Source organism: Rhineura floridana, chromosome 5 (assembly GCF_030035675.1).
Source record: "Rhineura floridana isolate rRhiFlo1 chromosome 5, rRhiFlo1.hap2, whole genome shotgun sequence".
NCBI lineage: Eukaryota > Metazoa > Chordata > Lepidosauria > Squamata > Rhineuridae > Rhineura > Rhineura floridana.
This window is the reverse complement of record NC_084484.1, coordinates 50273740-50292937: the sequence shown is the minus strand read 5'-3', so window position 1 is coordinate 50292937 and position 19198 is coordinate 50273740. Positions and strand designations below refer to the sequence as shown.

Here is a 19198-nt window from a genome sequence, read left to right as displayed (position 1 = left end):
AAGTGTGTAGGTGGACAAGAACGTGCATTCCAGCCCCACCTCAGCATCCCCCTCAGTGTGGAAACATGAGGCACAAGGACATTGGGGACAGGATAGCACATGTACCCAGAGCCCCCTACATACTTAGAACTTACATGTGTTTAGAAGAGGGCTATAGTCAATGGTATAAGTATAAAGTCATATTGGGGAAGAAGTTGGGCCATTGGCTCAATCCCATGCATCATTCTCATCCACAAATCTTATTGATGGACATTTCTTCTTCTTCTGGGTCGTCCTCCTCCTCAGTTAATGTATTTGCAGTTATTGTGGCCTTCTCTAGTAAGTGCAGGGGGTGGCAATGAACATATCCCACTTTTTTAAAGCTGGGAAGATACATCTCCCACTCTTACATATCCCATTCATTTAAAGCTGGGAAGATACATCTCCCCCCACCTCTCATACACACACAAAGTCACTATTTGCGGCTCAGGGTTGGGGTATGGGTACAAAAAAAACACTTACTTTTCACATGAATAGTGTTAATCCCCATCCTCCTGTTCTTGAGGGTCTGTAGAACTGTCGCTTGAATCAGATTCATCTTCTGCCTTTACAAATGACTTTTTCTTTTTACCTGTGCAACAGCTGCATTGAAATGTCATTATTTACTATTTGTAAGTGAGTGAATGAATAAATAAATAAAAATCCCACACTGCACAGTTGGATTAAGGAGAACTTCAAGTCAGACCAGTGGTTTTCAAACTGTTGCAGGGAACCTTGGGGTTTCTCAAAAGGTTGTTAGCAGTTTCTCAGTGAGAAGATCAACAATGGTCAGAAAGGTTCCCTGAAAAACAGTTTGTTCTCCATCACTGATCTCACCATGGAATGTACAGCCCCAGGAGATTATTGGGTGCATGTGCTCTAGGTCAGGGACTCTGGGGTATGCAATGTGGTGCCCTCCAGATGTTCTGGACTACAACTCCCAGCAACCCTAGCCAGCATGGCCCAATGTTCAGGGATGATGCAGGCTATAGTCTATGACATCCAGAGAGCCACAGCTTCCCCACCCTTTGCTATATGAGAATCTATGCTAGTGGAGACCTTATTTGCAGATGCTTCTTGGTGGATTGGGACCATTATCTTACTTGTACTTGAGCTATTAAGTAACATATCCATACTCCCAGTCAAAACACACACGAAGCCAAAGAAAAAAATGTCATCACTTGCTGAAATACAGCATTTTGATAAGTTTAGGAACAAGACTTTAAATCTTAATGTATTATTTCCTGCTCTCCCCACATAGTTAGACCACCAAACAAGCAAGCCTCTTCAAGCTCCAGCCAACTACAAATATTATAAATGAGCTAAAATCTATTACTAAGAAAGTGAAAGCAATAGCAATCTATTCTATGAATTTTGTAGCCTTTAGATTGAGCTCTCACAATTTTTTATTTAAATATTTCTGTACAAAAAATATATCCATCTCTGTCTCTCACTCACACACATCTCAATTTCCTTTTCCTATTTGTAAATCTTATGCCTTCTTTGGTAAATCACTATTAAGAAGCAATCAAATCCTGCTCATAAATCATTGGCAATGTTTTCTTGGGACTTAGACCTGGAATATCTTCAAGAATTCATGGAAGGTTAATGTGATGTCCCTGTATATAGATATTACTGTAAATATGGTAAGTGCAGGTTTATTAAAGTATATGTGGTAAGTGGACTGAGAGAGGGGGGAGTACATGGGCTGGAATGCTGGAGAATGTTGTATTATGATTGGCTGAGTGTTTGAGTGTCTGAAGGTATAAATGAGAGGATGACAGTTGAGAAGGGGGGTGATTAGTAGAGTTCTGTTGGTGGGAGTTCTGAGGGAGGTTGGAGTTGGTTTTGGTTGGATTGGATTAGGCTGGTATTGAGGCAGATTATATATGACTAGAAACATAAAGAGTAATGCAATATATGAAACCATATGCTTAAGTAATCTTGTTATTTCCTGGTGTTTATAAATAAATATTTTCATGGTTTACCAAAAGCCTGATCCTTGGCTGGGGCTTTCACAGACCAGAAGGGTGGGCAGGGTATTTACCAAGGTGGAGAAACAGTATCAAATGGTGGCAGCGGTGAAGAGATAGTGTAACATCATCAAGTATCCAGAGCAACCCAGGGCTGTACAGGCGGGCCCCGCTTATACGGCAGGTTCCGTTCCGGACCCCCACCATAAAGCGGAAATCACCATAAAGCGGAACCCCATTCACTATAATGGGCCACATCTCACAAAAATGACACAAAAACAGCGCAAAACAGTGCAAAAGAGCAAAAAATACCTTTAAAATTGAAAATGAAAGCCGCCGCATCAGCGGAACGCCGTAAAGCAGAACGCCGTAAAGTGGGGCCCTACTGTATTCTTTATAGGCACAAAGATACAGGGGGGTTGTGGCCTGCAAGTGCACCCAGACACAATAAGCCAGGAGGAGACTAAGCCACAGTCTCAAGGCAATATTGTTTTACAGGAAGGTCTGGTGGTGCTGCCTAGCAGTGGGATCTTGAGAGATCTTTGCTAGAGCCAGTGAGAACCATTCAAAGACCAGGACCCTGAGGTGGGACCGTGACAAGGCGGTGGCCACAGGCAGGATCCTAGCAGGTGGACCCTGAGGCGAGATCCTGACAGGAGGGATCCTGACAGGTGATGGCTGTAGCAGTGGGATCTTGCGAGATCTGTGCTAGAGCCGGTGAGAGAACCAGGTGATAAAAACCAGGATCCTGACTGGTGGTGACCAGAGCTGGGCCACACAAGGTGGGACCTGACAGGTGGTGGCAGCAGGAGGGATCCTGACAGTTAACATTTAGCTTTGCAAGTTTATTTAAGTTGTCAACTTACCTATACAGCATAAATAAAAAGAAGACCACCATGACGACCACTATTAAGCCAATAAATGCTTTCATGTATTCTAAAAAAAAAAAAAATGCAACCTTCTTCAAACCTCTGTCATGGTAGAACATTTATTTATCTTCTTTATGAAGGACAGCTTTGCTACAAGCACACAGTGGAGAGTTCTGTGGTCACTGCAAGCTCTGCAGGTGCCTGCCATACTCTGCAGTATGTGCCATTGTTTAAAACAGGCCTCAAAGAGCCAGAATGTTCTGCTGAATGCTGTAGATAAACTTTCCTTTAAAATGAATAACACAAATTACTGAATTAAAAAGGGACAGTTGCCATTGTCAGACCTGGTCATTTTCTTGTTGGGCACATTTTCTATTTAAGATTAATAAATAACCACATTCAAGGATGAGAAATTGACATCTCTTTCTCTCTCTCTTTTGAACAGCACCACATTCGCTAGGATTCCCCCCAATGCACACACCTGCACTCAGACACACAAACAAGACCATATACTTAGGCAACATTTTTGTTATGACGAGCTTCATACATAGCCTGTGTGATCTCATAGATGAAAGGACGGTGATCGTGACTATGAAGGTCCCTGGCTAGCCATTAGTCTGGCCATGTATCCTACTTTATAATCCTATATTTGAAAGGCTGTCAGAAGATAGTCTTCTATTTGAAGGATCCATCTGTCTGAAGGATTGTTTGGTCAAACGCCTTAAAAGATCTGGGTTAAACCATAGCACTTGGGCAGCAGATTGGCCAGGCATGCAGGCCACCTTGTCACAATCTTCCCCACTATGGTGAGATGTATCCTATTTCTATCTAAATTATAGTAATTATTTCTAAATCTACACATATAAATTGCCATGTATAAATTTTATGCAAATCTGTGTCCTCTTTTGTCTTTTCGGGGGGGGGGGTGTTTCGATGCAATAACGTGGCCATCCTATTAGCAGTGGAGAACAGGTGAGTTGAGGACTGGCGTAGCCATTTAAGAAGCTTACCAACTGAGAAGGCGGCTGCTCTCTTGGGTCTCAGTTGGTGCAACATCCAGCCAAGTCTAAAGCAGCACTCACTGCCTCCGTTCTGGCTGAGCCCCACACTTAATGAGAGTGTAGACCTGAATCCCTTACAATGGAGCAAGAGGTTCTCAAAGTTATTGGTTTCAGTTCAAATGGACTCAGTCAGGTTGGAGAAAATCCACATTGCCTCTGACCTGGCTCTGTGTGTCAGAGTTGGGACTATGCATAGCATTATGGAGTCTTTTCCTGGTTATTTATTTTTATTGCTTTGTGTCCTTTTATCCTGTGTTCCAGAAAGTTGGCTCCCAAGGCACCTAGCAATTAAACTCCAATAGAAAAATAAAGAAAATAAAATACAATAAAAACAAGAGACCACCATTCCTGTACAAAATCAAGGTTCCCTTTCCCAGTCACCAGTAATTCTCCCCACCCCACCGATTAACTTTGTAATTGTATTGCCTTCAAGTTGATTCCGACTTATGTAGGGTTGCCATATTGCCCGGTTAGCTGGGTTTTACCCGGATACTTTGCATGCCACCCAGCACCTGTTTAGCTGGCCCGGATTCTCAGCTTTAATTAAAAAAAAAATTAAGTTTCTAGGTGGTCCGGTTCTCGAGATATGCATAAAAACATCAGCCCCCCCTTAAATCTTTTTTTTAAACTATTGTATAGCACTTCGTAGCTTTAACCCCACCCGTTCAGGATTGCAGCCAATCAGTGAAGTGTTTGGTTGACCTGTGGCAGTGTCTAGTAAACCTCATTGCAAGGCCAGAAAATGGTGGTTTCCCCCCGTTTATCTGAAAATCTCATAAATTGGGTAAGTATATACATTTCAGTTTTTTCCCCTCTTGTGTGTAGGAGTCAGATCCTGGGCAGTGTTATGAAAACCTTCCCAATACTTGCTTTTGTGGGGGTAAAAGCATTGCTAATCCCATATGTCCAGAGTAAATCCCATTGAATTCAATAGGATTTACTTTTGAGTGGACATGGTTATGAATGTGCTGAAAATCAATGGGACTTTGGAGTGAATGTAAAAAAGAATTGTGTTTGTGTTCTCTTTCTGCCCCCCCCCTCTCCAGTCCTATTTTAAAGCAAGTAGACAGGGCTTATTTAGGTATTACAGTTTTTATTCTGTAGGAAACTAATACTGCTCTTTTTAAAACTAATACTGATTTTTCTGCAATGACCAACTGGTTTGACAATAAACTATTATATGAGCTGTATGTGTTTATATATCTGCAGTGTGTGTGTGTGTGTGGTCTTTCCAACAACCCTGTGAGGTAGGGTTGGAAACCAAGGCAGCTCACAACAAGAAATAAAGCCATTTAAAATCCAATAACCATAAAAACAAGTATAAACAGTTGCAAAACAGCATAAAGTGGCATGATTCAGAATTTTGGGTTGTGTGAATGAAGTTGCTTATCACTTGAGGTTACAGTTCTGTCCCTGTTTGAGTAAGTTCCACTGAATACACTGGGACTTGCTTCTGAATAAATAAACCTAGGATTGCGCTATAAATATCTTTACAGTTTGTGTAAATAATAAATATATTTGGTAGTCATGCTTATATAAATATTTCTTCATTTATCATATTTTTGGTTTTTGGTTAGGAATCCTGACTGGTTGTGAGATGCTTAGTTTTCTGCCTTACAGGAATCTTGTTGTGGTTGGTATGGTATTACATTTAGGAAAGTGTTACTGCCTTCTGTGTTTTTTTTTCTTGTTTGCATTTCACTTATCTTTAACCTCACTCCGTTACAGCCATAGAAGCAACAGCAGCATATGCAAGATAATTAACTCCCATTAGTGATAAGAGCAAGAACTTATAATTATTATTTTAATTAAAACAAGAGGCTTATGAGTACTTTGGAGAGGACCAGATATTTATTTTCTTTCTGAGCCCAGGACTGGGTCTTTCATGATGCCCGGTGGGGGGGGAGAGAGCAGGAGAGTAGTCGATAAGACAGACATCCTGGCATTGGTAATCTAATTAGCAAGGTATGTGTGGGGTTGTTGCACATCTCGGCCCAGTTTCATTTTGAGTATGGAGGTGGAACCTGTGTAGATGTGGTTGATCAAAGGGAGAAGAAATTTTGAGTTAAGCAAAGCTCTGCTTTTATAAAACCTAAGACACATACAGATACTTTGAATGTCTGAGTGCCTGCACCAGTGGAATACTGGAGGAACTTGTAAAACTTGCTGCAACAGTATTTAGAACTGAGCACGTGGTGTGAAAGACTCCTTTTCCTAACATTTTGGCTTCTTGTTTTTCTCCACCCACTACATCTCTGAAATATATCGTATATGTAATGGTTAACTGTAATGGTTAACTGTACTGCTGCCCTGACTTACTTTATGTTTGTTGCTATTTTGTGTTTTTATTATGTTTTTATATTGTGTATTTTTATTGTTTTTATTATATTTGTCAGCTGTCCTGAGCTCTGTTTTTAACAGCAGAAGGGCAGGATATGAATCCTCTTAATCAATCAATCAACATTCCATAGTGCTGGAAACTAGAGTCTAGGCATTTAAGCCTGAAAATATTAAGTTCAAAAAAAAAAAAGATTTCTCACATCTTTCCCTAGTTTTTGGTGGTAATTCCAAGGCACAAAAACAAAACAACTGGACAATCCAAATATTAATATGCAAATATTTGCATAATATGCAAATTAGCTTACCCGGATTTGTGGAACTGGAATATGGCAACCCTAGACTTACGGCAACCCTATGAATAGGGTTTTCATGAGGCTGAGAGGCACTGACTGGCCCAATGTCACCCAGTGAGCTTCATGGCTATGTGGCAATTTGAACCCTAGTCTCCCAGGTCATAATCCAACTCCCAAACTGAGCCATTTAACAGAGGAGTGGGAAGTTTCCGAAGGGTCAGAAACTTTTTCCTTTCCCTCTTTAAATTTTCCCCTGCCTCTGCAAACCTTGAAAAGCACTACAAGGCTGCGGGGTACTGGAGTCCGGACTCCTGTTAGGGACTAGGAACACACTGGAACATTTGGATGAAGGTCTCCATTTCCCCCTAATAGCAAAGTTGGTGGTGCCATGTTAGGCTGTGAAGCAAGGCCACCCACAGTCAAGGTAGTGTTTGGGGTTCTACTTCCCAGGTATATTAATAAAATATATTCATTAGTAAATAAAAGAGCTGTCCCAACTAGGACTCAGCATGTTCAGTAGCCTCCATACGCCATTGATAGGGGAGGTGGAAATGAAAATGGGGTGGGTAGATAGGAAGTGACTTGCTTAAGCCATAACATCCCATTGTATGCTGGATGTAAGGAGTTGGATGTGGGAGAACTGCAACCATGAGATTAAAACAAAACAAAACACTTTCCTCTTCTACATTATACAATGAGGTTACAGGAGGGAAGAAAGGAAAATTACACCTTTTCTGTTTCCTACTCTCTGTAAACCTCCCCGTATGTACATCTATCATCATGCCACGATATCACCTTGTTTTTGTGGAGTATTTGGAAAATTAATTTGCAACTTTCTAGAAGCAGCCATAGAGGGTGGGATGGGGGAATGTCCCTACTTGAAGAAAGGGGAAACAGAGGTAGATTCACTTTAAAAATTGGCGACCAGGCTTGAGTTTGGACTATAATTATAATTACTTACGTGGTACAGCTTTCTTATAGCATGTTTCTTTGTGGAAACAGCATCCTAACTCTGAACATTTGATTCTTGATACATTTGAGCTGCATATTTCATAAAAAGGGAGTTCGCATACTTAAAAGAGAGAGAAAAACACTCAAATAAGTAATGTCCCCAAGCCCAAAATGAATTGAAAGAATTTGCTTTTAAACAGATTTAATCAGATAAATTAAAAATTTTGCAGTACCATTTTTGAAAAATAGATTCAATAGCCTTAATCCTAAAACCAAAGATCCTAACTGTTTTTGGCTGTTTACACACTAATTTGTAGCATAAAAATGTAGTTTTACTCAATATAGTAACTTTCACGCTTGTCCTCAACATGCTACTTCCAATCTAGACTGATTGTAGATCCTGCTGTCCAGACAGTTGGGTGTGATTACTCAATATGTGTCTGAAAGCCCTCATCTTGATTAGACTATGTGTTTGAAAACCCTCCCCTAGTGATCTTGGTTTATTCCCACCCACGATGTCAATGGACAGGTGTGGATGCACTCCTTATTGCTGGGACCACCATCAGTTTTCAAATGGACATACAGCAGGATAATGCAGAATCAATCTACAATGGGCTTTTCTTTTCAGAATGAAACCAGTTTGTGAAGAAGCACTTTTCAATCTTGGTCTAGACTGTGTGTGGACTAGGCAGAAAAAAACAAGAACTCAGTCTCCATTGATTCTAGAATACAATGCTGTGTGTGTACGTAGTCTTTGAATACTGTTGCGTGCCAGCCCAATCTCTGAGTGGTGTGACACTTCCAGGGGTCCCTGCACTTAATCAGGGGTTGGTTACTATGGAAAGAAGGTCAACGGGGACTATGGTGTCTTATAGGATATATGGTTTTTATTTACAAATATTCACAACCTGAGCTTAAGATGAAGGGATTCACAGCATTGGCAGTCCAACAGACCTTGCTTTTCCATCAGGCCTGTAGGGAGGCACCCCAAAGCCATGGTGCAGGGAGCAAGCCTCTTTGTGTCTCCCTAGTTCCTGCTTCTCCAGACTAGACTAAAAACATAAGTCTCTCCTTAGCTTCAGGATTGGGGGAAGCCTCCAGCCAGGTGATGTGTGTGGGGGGGAGGGCCTCTGTCCTGAAAGAATTCTAAATGGCCCACATTGCCTCTCTGGCATATTCTTACACTTGGTTCATGGGGCACTTGACAAACCCTTTAGCCACTCTATTAGATTAACAAATGAAACTAGTCTGACCAGTGGAGCAGGTTTCTTCCTTTGCATGTTGTATCTCTTACAGGCACACAACTGTAAACTTTAAAAGAGTCTCACAGATATCATCCAAACCCATCCCCACAATCCTATAATACCCATGGATCCATGATTGGGAGCAAGAAAACCAAATCTTCTTGCAAAACTTCTGTATTTGGTGGGATGTCAACAACCTGGTCGACTGGAGAAAGTGGAAAGCAAGTCACTAGGCTTGAAGGGCAGGATGAAGCCCAGAGAGAACTAGATTCCAGCCATGCCCCTTCCTCTCATGCCCTTTCAATAGATCTACAAGTTGGAAGTTTCTTTTTATTTCATTTTACATCTCCTGCCCATTCAGCCTTGCTCAGGGGGTGGGACCCATGCCAAGTCCTCCTTGCTCTCTGATGTTACACATTTCCCCACCCCATGCCAGCATCACAGGGGTGTAGAGTGGCCAGGTATCCTACTTTACAAGGCACAGCCCCCCATTTGAAGGGATGGCCGAGAACAGTCCTCTGTTGAAGGTGCCCCCTATTTGAAGGGCTCTCTAGTCCAACTGCAATCTAAAGCCGAGGAATTGTCAGAAGGGAGAGCCAATCAACGGGTAGCAACTGAACTGCAGACTGAGCAGGCACACAGGTCATAGTCTTCCCCACTGTGAAGAGATGTATTTCTGTTTGAGTTATAGTTATTATTTCTAAATTTGCATGCATGCATATGAATTAGCATACACATTTTATGGAAATCTCTGTCCTCCTTCTTTAGTGATGCATTTCCACTTTTTTGGCAATGTGTTTCTGGCCACCACACAGGGGTGTTGTTAGGTACTTAAAGTACTCAGGGAGGCACAGGCATGTGCTAATTTATATTTATAGATGCAAATGGTGGACAAGAGGCTACTGTAAGGACAGAATATGGAGAGACCGATTGGTTCCCCATCGGAAAAGATATGAGACAAGGGGTGTATTTTATCACCCTATTTGTTTAATCCATATGCAGAACATATCATATGGAAAGTGGGATTGGCCCAAGATGAAGGAGGTATGAAAATTGGAGGGAGAAATATCAGCAATTTAAGATATGCAGATGATACCATACTACTAGCAGAAACCAGGAATGATTTGAAATGAATGCTGATGAAAGTTAAAGAGGAAAGCACAAAAGCAGGACTACAGCTGAACATCAAGAAGACTAAAGTAATGACAACAGAAGATTTATGTAACTTTAAAGTTGACAATGAGGACATCGAACTTGTCAAGGATTATCAATACCTTGGCACAGTCATTAGCCAAAATGGAGACAATAGTCGAGAAATCAGAAGAAGACTAGGACTGGGGAGGGCAGCTATGAGAGAACTAGAAAGGGTCCTCAAATGCAAAGATGTATCACTGAACACTAAAGTCAGGATCATTCAGACCATGGTATTCCTGAACTCTATGTATGGATGTGAACATTGGGCAGAGAAAAAAGCGGATAAGAGAAAAATCAACTCATTTGAAATGGTGGTGGAAGAGAGCTTTGCACATACTGTGGACTGCGAAAAAGACAAATAATTGGGTGTTAGAACAAATTAAGCCAGAACTGTCACTAGAAGCTAAAATGATGAAACTGAGGTTATCATCCTTTGGACACATCATGAGAAGACATGATTCACTAGAAAAGACAATAATACTGGGGAAAACAGAAGAGAGTAGAAAAAGAGGAAGGCCAAATAAGAGATGGATTGATTCCATAAAGGAAGCCACAGACCTGAACTTACAAGATCTGAACAGGGTGGTTCATGACAGATGCTATTGGAGGTCACTGATTCATAGGGTCGCCATAAATCCTAATCGACTTGAATGCACATAACAAAAGATGCAAATGGAGGGTGACTTTCAGAGGAATGAGACGGACTATGGTTATAAGGGTTTACTCTGAGATATGGGGTGTCAACAGGAATTTTTGGGCACAGGAATTTGGCAAGAAATGCTTTTACTTAGACAGTAAAACTAAAAGAAGTGCCTCTGGGCAAATTAAGATGATGGCTGGGTAGGTGAGGTTTAACTTGTATTGCACTTTGTTGTTCTGTTAGCAAAGTAAAAATGAACCACCAACCCCCATTTTAAGTTTTAAAGAGGGAGCGGGATGGACAGGAGAGCTGGGTCCAACAGAAAAGACTGAGAGCTAGGCCCTCCGTGGGCCACCCCATAGCAATGTCATCAATTATTTGGGGTGGGGAAATTTCATGTTTTAGCAGCAACATTTAGTACTGCACCTAGTACTGCCCGCAGACTTTGAAAAAAGTAGAATGGATTTCTCTTTGCCTGCACATGAACAGAATTCCATCAATATTAAAATTGGCAAGGTGGAAGCATACTTAGAGAATTCTGTTTGGATCTCCTTGTGGCTGTTTAGAGATTTTCTTTGGTCAGAGTTCAAAACTGACAAAAAAAAGCAAGGATTTCTGTTTATCTGGTGCCTAACCATTATTTTGTCCAGAGTTATGCAATGCTTTGTTACTTTTGTTCATTACATACACAAGCATGTAGAATTGTCTCTCCACCTTCAGTAAAATATTAGTGTATAAATTAATTCACAAGATCATGGGTACCAGTATAGATTGGGGCTGGATAGGGTTTTTTTTTAGTTTGCTCGTTAAACTTCTGATTAAGTTCCGAGGGTCACCAAGGCTCCCCCAAGTACCAGGTTGTCCAGACCAAAGCTGACAATCCTTTTTATGACATCAGAGGATGTAAGCCAATGACAGCCAGTGGGCTCACAACAAATGCACTTACCACTGTGACAGGAAAGATGATCAGCCACGAAGAGGGAAAGAGGGGAGGGTCCAGAATGTTAGAGTGCAGGACATTTGATAAAGATAGGATTGTTATGGTGTTGTGTTGTTGTTGTTTTTTAAAAAAGTTTCAGCAGTGTAAAGTGGCCTCAAACCTTCTCTTATGGGGCAAAGTGACCAAGAGAGCGGCAGCTGTACAATTTTATTTATTTGATATTTTATCCTACCCTTCCTCCCAAAGGTGCCCAGGATGGCAAAACAATAATACAAACTTAAAAAATTTATTTTAAACAAACAATTAAACATAGGGCTTATCCACATGGGAGAATTACTTCATACTAAAGGCGCTGTTTTTTTCTCTGTTTTCTATTTGCACTGTTCCCAATAAGGGCTCAATGTCAGCTGCAAACATGGTGTTTTCTATTCACACTGAAGGGAAGGATCAATCATGCAGTTTCCTAATGACCCTGCCCTCTAATTTAACATTTCCACTCCCTCTTGGCAACCAAGCATGCTCAATTTGTTCTACTAGTAAGTTTCATTTTTTAAAAAACAACAACCCAGAAGTGCAATTATTTGTATTTGCACTGGCACAATACAGCTGAAATACAAATCTTTGTTTGAGCAGTGTTATGCTTTCTGCACATAAGTTAGGTGGAAAAGAAAAATAAGGCACCATTTGCAGCAACATAACAAAGGCTAGCAGAACAGAGGAGAGCAGCTGGAAGTTATTTTTCAGCCTACAGGAAATAAAATGAACAAAGGGAGAAGGAGGGAGTGGGCGTAGAGAGGGGAATGATTGACACACCCTCCTAAAAGCATCAGAGCAAAGCGTCTGTGAGCACTAGAGATACAGAGTGAAGACTTTTTTCCTTCCCCTTTCCTATTATTAGCGAATTGGGTTAGTATGGATTTACAGGGGGAAACTGCATGATAGCTTCTGTTTGCCAGTAACATCATATGAACCATTCGAATTAAAAGATGTGAGAAGTACCAAAAACACACTAAATCAGCCTTTCCCAACTAGTGGGCCACCAGATGTTGTTGGACCACAACTCTCATCAGCCAGCATCGCCAATGGTCAGGAAAGATGGGAATTGTGGTCCAACAACACCTGGTGGCCCACTAGTTGGGAAAGGCTGCACTAAACCAAAGTGTAGATAAGCCCATAAACTAAATATATTCACAACTAATAGAAATATTTCAAATGGATAGAAAAAATATCCCTTGGTATCTTTCAATAAATGCTTGGGTGAACAGGAATGTTTTTAAATTGTCGGCATTCTTGGATAACACAGATTACCAGACTCCATTTCCATCAGAGTCCTGACCCATGTTTGGCACTGACATTTCATGGCTCTCTTGAATGATCTTTGCCAGGAAGACAGAGAAGAATGTAACCCTGAAACTTCTCAAAGAATTTTGATACCACGAACCACAGTGTTCTTCGTGACTGGCTGTTCAGGATAGAAACCTCAGTAGCTACACTGCTATCTGGTGTTTCATTTCCAGAAGACAGTACTGGTAGGAATTGTTTGCCATCCTATGCATTTCTGTGGGACTGTTTTGGAGAACAAAGGAAGGTGCCTTTTATACAGGAAGTCAGATCACTGGTCCACCTAGCTCAGTATTGCCTGCAATGATTGGCGGCAGCTCTCCAGGGTTTCAGATAAAGATCTTTGCCTGTCCCACCTGGAGTCATGCCACCTCTTTTCCCGGCTCAACATATCCAACTCCTGCAATTTTCCTCTCCAGGCCGCTCACTGTCTTTGTTGCCTTCCTCTGGACATGTTTGAATTTGTCAATATCCTTCTTAGACTGTGGTGTCTACAATTATTTCCTATGTTGTTCAATATCCACATGAAACCACTGAGCAGGGATCCTCATGTATCACACCATTTCATCTAATACAGGTGAGGCCATTTATTTATTTATTGCTTGATTTATATCCTGCCCTTCCTCCCAGCAGGAGCCCGTTAATGTGCTCAACAGGTGTCTATATGCTTCAGAAGCTGCGCTGAAAACATTTGCCAATATAATTTAGTTTGGTATAAATCAAAAGTGTTTTTTTTTTTAAGAAAAAACGTATTCAAAGTTGTCTGGTTTCAACAGCCCCTTCACTCTTGTACATATCTATTTGCTTAATTGGGTACACTCTATCCAACTTTCACATGCTCCATCTCACTTATTACAGTACAGGTTTATATGTAGTTGCCACCAGAGGAAGCTCTTCAGTAGATTATAACACCTGTACAACTTGCGTCAGAAGTATTTCAGTGGTGCCCCAGTATGAAAGTGATTGAAAATTATTCCAGAAATAATTAAATCATCATTGTTTCAGTCAGTAAGGCCAGAGCAGATAGCAATGTCTATCAACCCCACAACACATTAGAGCAAAGCAAAATTATTCTATAAATGTTGTAAAGAAGTTTGTTTTTACTGTGAAGATCCATTTAAAGCAATTTCTATAGGAAACAAATCACATTACAAAGGGAGAGTAGTTTTCACCAGTTTTTGCAGGTAGATTAAGCTGTGATCTCCAAGCAATAATTTCCTTCATACCTGTTATTTTAGATTCTTGGCTTCTTGGATCTGTTCAGATTAATCAGGAATAGGATGCACATGAATCCACCAATGTTTTCAGAAAAGCCGCAGTTTTGACACTATCTTGATGAAATTCTTGATGGTGCAAACTTGTCACTCCAGTAGTGGATGCTGAGAAACTGGTGATCACTGGCATCGCCAGTTTAAAGCATATCAAATCACAAGGCTGTGAAAGATTTCAGCATGATTTGGAGAACTAATGTCAGAATGGACAATACTGCACTAGAAGGATCAAAGTAGGGCCAGCCTTAGGGGTGAGTGAGCTGGGCAGTTGACCAGGACGCTGAGCTGAGGGGAGCACCAAGCTGAGCTGAGGGGGACACCTAACTGAACTGAAGGGAGTACCAAGATGAGCTGATGGGAGCGCCAAGCCCAGCTGAGAAGGGCAACTAGGTGAGCTCCGTGGCTGTGTTATTTGAATGTACTGTCTACAGTGAGTTAGGGTAGTAAAAAAATGTCAATAGCCTTTTTTTCAAAGTTCTACACGTCGTTTGGGTGCTAACTACAAAAATGATCTTCCTTGAATTAGCTTTAAAGTGTATTTCTTTCTCAATTTCCACCTGATGCCATTTGTGCTAGGTAAAGATCATTGGAATACAGCTTTACTTTGAGGCAACATCACCAAGCACATAGTATTTCAAATACTATAAACACTATTTTATTATTATTTATATAGTGCTTATAATGTTTACATAGTGTTTATAGTATTTGAAGCCATAAGCTGTAAAAGATCAGCTGGATACTTTTTTACTTATAACTTTTATTTGTTGTTTTTAAAGATAAAAATAATGGATATTCTAATGCTTACCAAATGATAGGAACTGCTGCTACAAAACAAAAAATATTAAATGTAAAGATTGTGATAGCCAAGGGAGAAATGTTGGAGACCAGAAAGGAGAGCTTGGAGCAGGAGCCATTTTGTGTCTGTGCCGAACATAATAAAGAATATAGGTCTACAACTAACTCCATGAGGGATACAAATCCATTATAGTCGTCCTTTGAGAGTCATAGAATCATAGAATAGTAGAGTTGGAAGGGGCCTACAAGGCCATCGAGTCATCCACACTACATGACAGGGCCTTCATTGGGATCCTAGAACTGGAGCAGAAGTACACTGACAGCAGAGCAGCAAATAAGAAATAGCTCATTTTGGACCTTTTTCATAGACATTGCTGGGGAAAAGCCTGAGAATAGCAGGGTCTGTTACACAGCTATGTTTTGCACCCCTGTACATGCTATACAACCTTGTAACACTGCAAAGCTGCAAGGCTGCCCGGGGGGGGGCAACTAGGGCAACTTACCCCAGGCCCCCATAAAGCAAGGAGCCCCCTGCCTCAGTTCCTGTGAGTACCATTGGCCCCTGCTGTGAAGCTGCAACATTGCTCATCAGAATTCTAGATACTTAGTTTTCATAAAAAGAAGAAATGGTATATTAGAGTGTAAGATGACACTGAATCTTACATGTAATTGTGACATAACGGGACCTCTTCCCAGCCATGATGAAGTAAATATTTTACACAGTTGTGTATGAAACAGAACATATGCTAATTTGAGGTTTAAGATAGCTGTAAAATGTATCCTGGGAGGCTGGAAGGGAAGGGCCTGCTTATTAGCTAAAAGGGAGTCTAAATCAATCTCGGTAAGGTAAAATCTTTCTTTACGTCTGGATAGGAATAAAAATAAGATTAGTCAGTCAGGTTTAGGATTGGCCCAGGCCAAGTACCACCCTGTTACAGAGTTTGTTGTAAGGAGAGAAGGAACAGAGAAGGTTTTAAGGAGGGATTCTGTGGTAGAGTAGGCAGCAAGAACTCCAGGCCCATCAAATAAAGAGTTCAAGTAATGAGTAAGTGAATGCCACCTAAAATTTCCTGGCAAGGTGCCACTGGAGTGTAATTTTCTGTGGCAATTAACACAGGGAAAGGCATACAAGTGATGTGAGGCCAGGCCTTGAGGGAGGAATCCTTCCTGAGTGAATAATGGAGAGGCCCAGCAGCAGTCCACAACCAGAAGACCTGTGAGATTGAGCCCCAGGAAGCAGAAAGAAGCTCTGCTAGGGGTTTGGAATTTGGAGGAGGTACTCAGGAGAAGCCCAACCTGATATTTATTCCCTTATGCCCATGTAAGAAAAAATGAAGCACATTTATCATTCTGCTTGATCCTAGGGCAGGGAGGAGCTGCTGGTGAGAATTCTTGCATGTAGTCTGTACATGCAATCATTCTCTCATGTAGCCCCAACTTTGTACACACATGCATGGATCATTGTAGGGGACAGCAGCAGCACCCCAACATTACACGTGCACCAGGCTCCATAAACCCTCTAGGTGGCCCTGCAAAGCTGACCACAAGGGGGGATGCTGAAGGTACTCTGTGTCCAATATACTATTTATCCTAAGGCTGGCCCTGGATCAAAGGCTTCATGGAAGGATTATTAATCATCAACTGGATCAAGGTGAGGAAATAAGCTTCCTTCAACTGGCCAGGAAGTACTCTGGTCCATGGCTGACATGTCATCTTCATTCCTAAGCTAAGGGCACTCAACTTGCACTATGTACCTTTTCTGGGAACTGGAGCTCTGTTCTCTCAACAGATACAGGGTGTGTGGAAATGCATTGAGGACAAACCCATGTGCATACAGCCACGTGTCTACATAAAGTTGTACTACTGTATGTTCTCTGTCTTTTGGTGTTTAGGGACAGTTTTTCAAGGGTCCCAATACCCACAGTCCTCATGCATACAGCTATACTTATATAAAGTCCATGGTTAATGTATTGTTTATTTATTTATTTATGATTTTATATCCCACCTTTCCTCCCAGCAGGAGCCCATGTATGGTAGATTGGGGGTGCTCCCCCCTCTGGGACTAGGCACTTTCACTTACCCTGGATACATCACAAGAACAGGATTTAGAGGACTATAGGTTAGGGGTTTGCTGGAAAAAACATATTCAAGACACCATTGTCATATTAATAGTAACAATTTAAGTTTGTCTTTGATCAGCTATAAAAAGACCAGAGTGAGTTTATTTGTTATATAAAGACTTTTGCATTATATTATTGGAAGTTGGGACTAGCAAGATTAGACAACATAGCTTTGATTTATTCTAGTAAGGAATTCCAGGAGTTCCAAGGCATAGTTGTAGAGCTTTCCAACACAAAGCCGGAGAAACAGCATATATTAGTGTAGGTACTCCTAACTATGGTAAAGATTGCTTTATAATGAATAACAGATTAAATACTACTAAAACATGTTAAATAATCAAGGTTTCCAGAACATTTCTTATGTAACCTAATTTGCTGTGTAACCCAACAATGACGATGAATATATTGCAAAGTTAATTTGTCAATCTCTTGCAAAATGTTATTTGTATATTTATAATAGGGTATATTAATCAATTCAAGGTACCAAGATAGTGCTCTGCACCATTCCTACCTGCAAACCCATAACGGAGAAAGTTGGCATTTCTTTTTTCCAACTGAAGAGTCAAGGGTGGAGACTGTACTGCCCTCTCCAACTTCAGAGACAACTGAACACACGCACCAGGAGGAGACCACAAGGTTAGGCAATACATTAACAAAATAAACCTTGGATTCTGCCCAAGTTCTTCAACGTTTTTCATGAGATTAATGGGACCAATCGGTAAAAAGAACGTAATGCAATCATGTAAATGAAAAAGCACTCATGTTCTTGTGGATAGCCAACAGCTTTGATTCATAAGTACTTTCAGGGGAAAATATTTTAAAAATTGCTTAATGTAGTATTTCCATAAATTTTGCAGGTGGGTGATCCAACTCTGAGGCTTCCTCTCCACTAGGTCTGCCTAGTAATTTCCTTACTATCATGGTGAGCAACTAAAGGGTGTTGTAACTTGTGACATCATAGTTGACTGTGTGTTGTCATTAACCTGGTTGCCAAGGGGACTGATGGTTGAGACAACAGGGGCAACAAAAGCAATGCAACACACTGTGGTGAGCAGCGTGAAACATGTAGGTCTCCCTGGGCTCCTGTAAAACTCTCTGTAGTTGGAGAAGTCGCTCAGCTTCTAGCTGTATGGGGGCCATACCCCAGGAATGAATGTGGTTCCCTAGCAGCTGCATGTATACTGCTAGCCATCAGGAACTGAATAAAGACTCTGAAAGCTAAGGTGTCTGAAGTGGTGGTGGCAGTGGTGGGACATTCAGTGCTGGTACTGGTGACCACTGCAGCAGAGGCACTAGAAACTGGTGAGCTAGCTCACTTTACATGAATGCAGAAATATGTCTAGGGGGTGGGGGGAATCTAGCCACCTAAAATGCATCTGTCTCAGTCCCATCTGTAGTTGAAAAAATATTACAACTATTCTCTCTTTTAGTCAGCATAGACTCTGGTTTGGATATATCCAGTTGCAAGGAAGAGGGATGATGCTGTGGAGCTGTGTGGGGTTGCAAGAATTTAGGGTGGGAGACAGGGAGTCCGCTTCCCCCTGAAAGATCCCGTGGGGATGAATGGAGTTGTCCTCACCTTGCAATGACTTCGCAGGGAGGGTCTAAGATGAACCAGAGAGTGATCTATTTCTGCCCCACCACCCCTGCTCTCCCTTGGCTTTTAGAGCCCCCACCCCCACTGTAAACATTAGAAGAAGAGGGCTTGCATCAGGACTTTGTTCCAAACTATATCTTCTCTCTGTTCTCTCCTGCAAACCTGTAGTGATTGACCTTCCTCCCTTCGGTGGAGATGGGGCATCCAATCTTCCTTAGATATGTGGAGGCTGAATGGTGAATCAAGATAAGAACCTCTTTGAAGGAGCAAGCCCCATAAAGCTAGCTGGGCACTGGCCAAACCCAACCCTTCACAGGGAAGATAGAGCAATGGTTCTCCTACTTCAGGCCTATGGCCCTCCAGATGTTGCTGGACTCATGACTCCAATCTGCCCAGCCAGCATGGGCAATGGTGAGGGAAGATGGAAGTTGTCCAGTAATGTCTTGAGGATGATAGGAATACAAGAAAAGCTTGCCAGATCAGGCCAATGGCCAATCTAGTCTAGTATCTTGTTCTCACAATGGCCAACCAGACACCTATGGGCAGCCTGC

The 19198-nt window shown here is 41.5% G+C and overlaps 1 protein-coding gene across 1 annotated transcript; it reads right to left on the bottom strand.

Annotated features, from left to right (window-relative positions):
- Positions 1 to 518: 518 nt before the first annotated feature.
- On the bottom strand, positions 519 to 17752 carry TEX29 (testis expressed 29). Its single transcript, XM_061629680.1, has 4 exons — positions 17562 to 17752; positions 7516 to 7626; positions 2858 to 2927; positions 519 to 621 (listed from the first exon to the last, which is right to left on the bottom strand). Exons 1-4 carry the CDS (start codon positions 17746 to 17748, stop codon positions 519 to 521), a joined length of 471 nt encoding a protein of 156 aa, XP_061485664.1. The 5' UTR covers positions 17749 to 17752.
- Positions 17753 to 19198: the final 1446 nt, after the last annotated feature.

Coding starts and splice junctions, on each gene's coding strand:
- TEX29 (XM_061629680.1), bottom strand. CDS start 17,748: ATGAAAAACGTTGAAGAACTTGGGCAGAATCCAAGGTTTATTTTGTTA. Junction 7,627..17,561: donor TCTCCGTTATGGGTTTGCAG/GTAGGAATGGTG, acceptor CTCTCTTTTAAG/TATGCGAACTCCCTTTTTAT. Junction 2,928..7,515: donor CTATAAGAAAGCTGTACCAC/GTAAGTAATTAT, acceptor TTTTTTTTTTAG/AATACATGAAAGCATTTATT.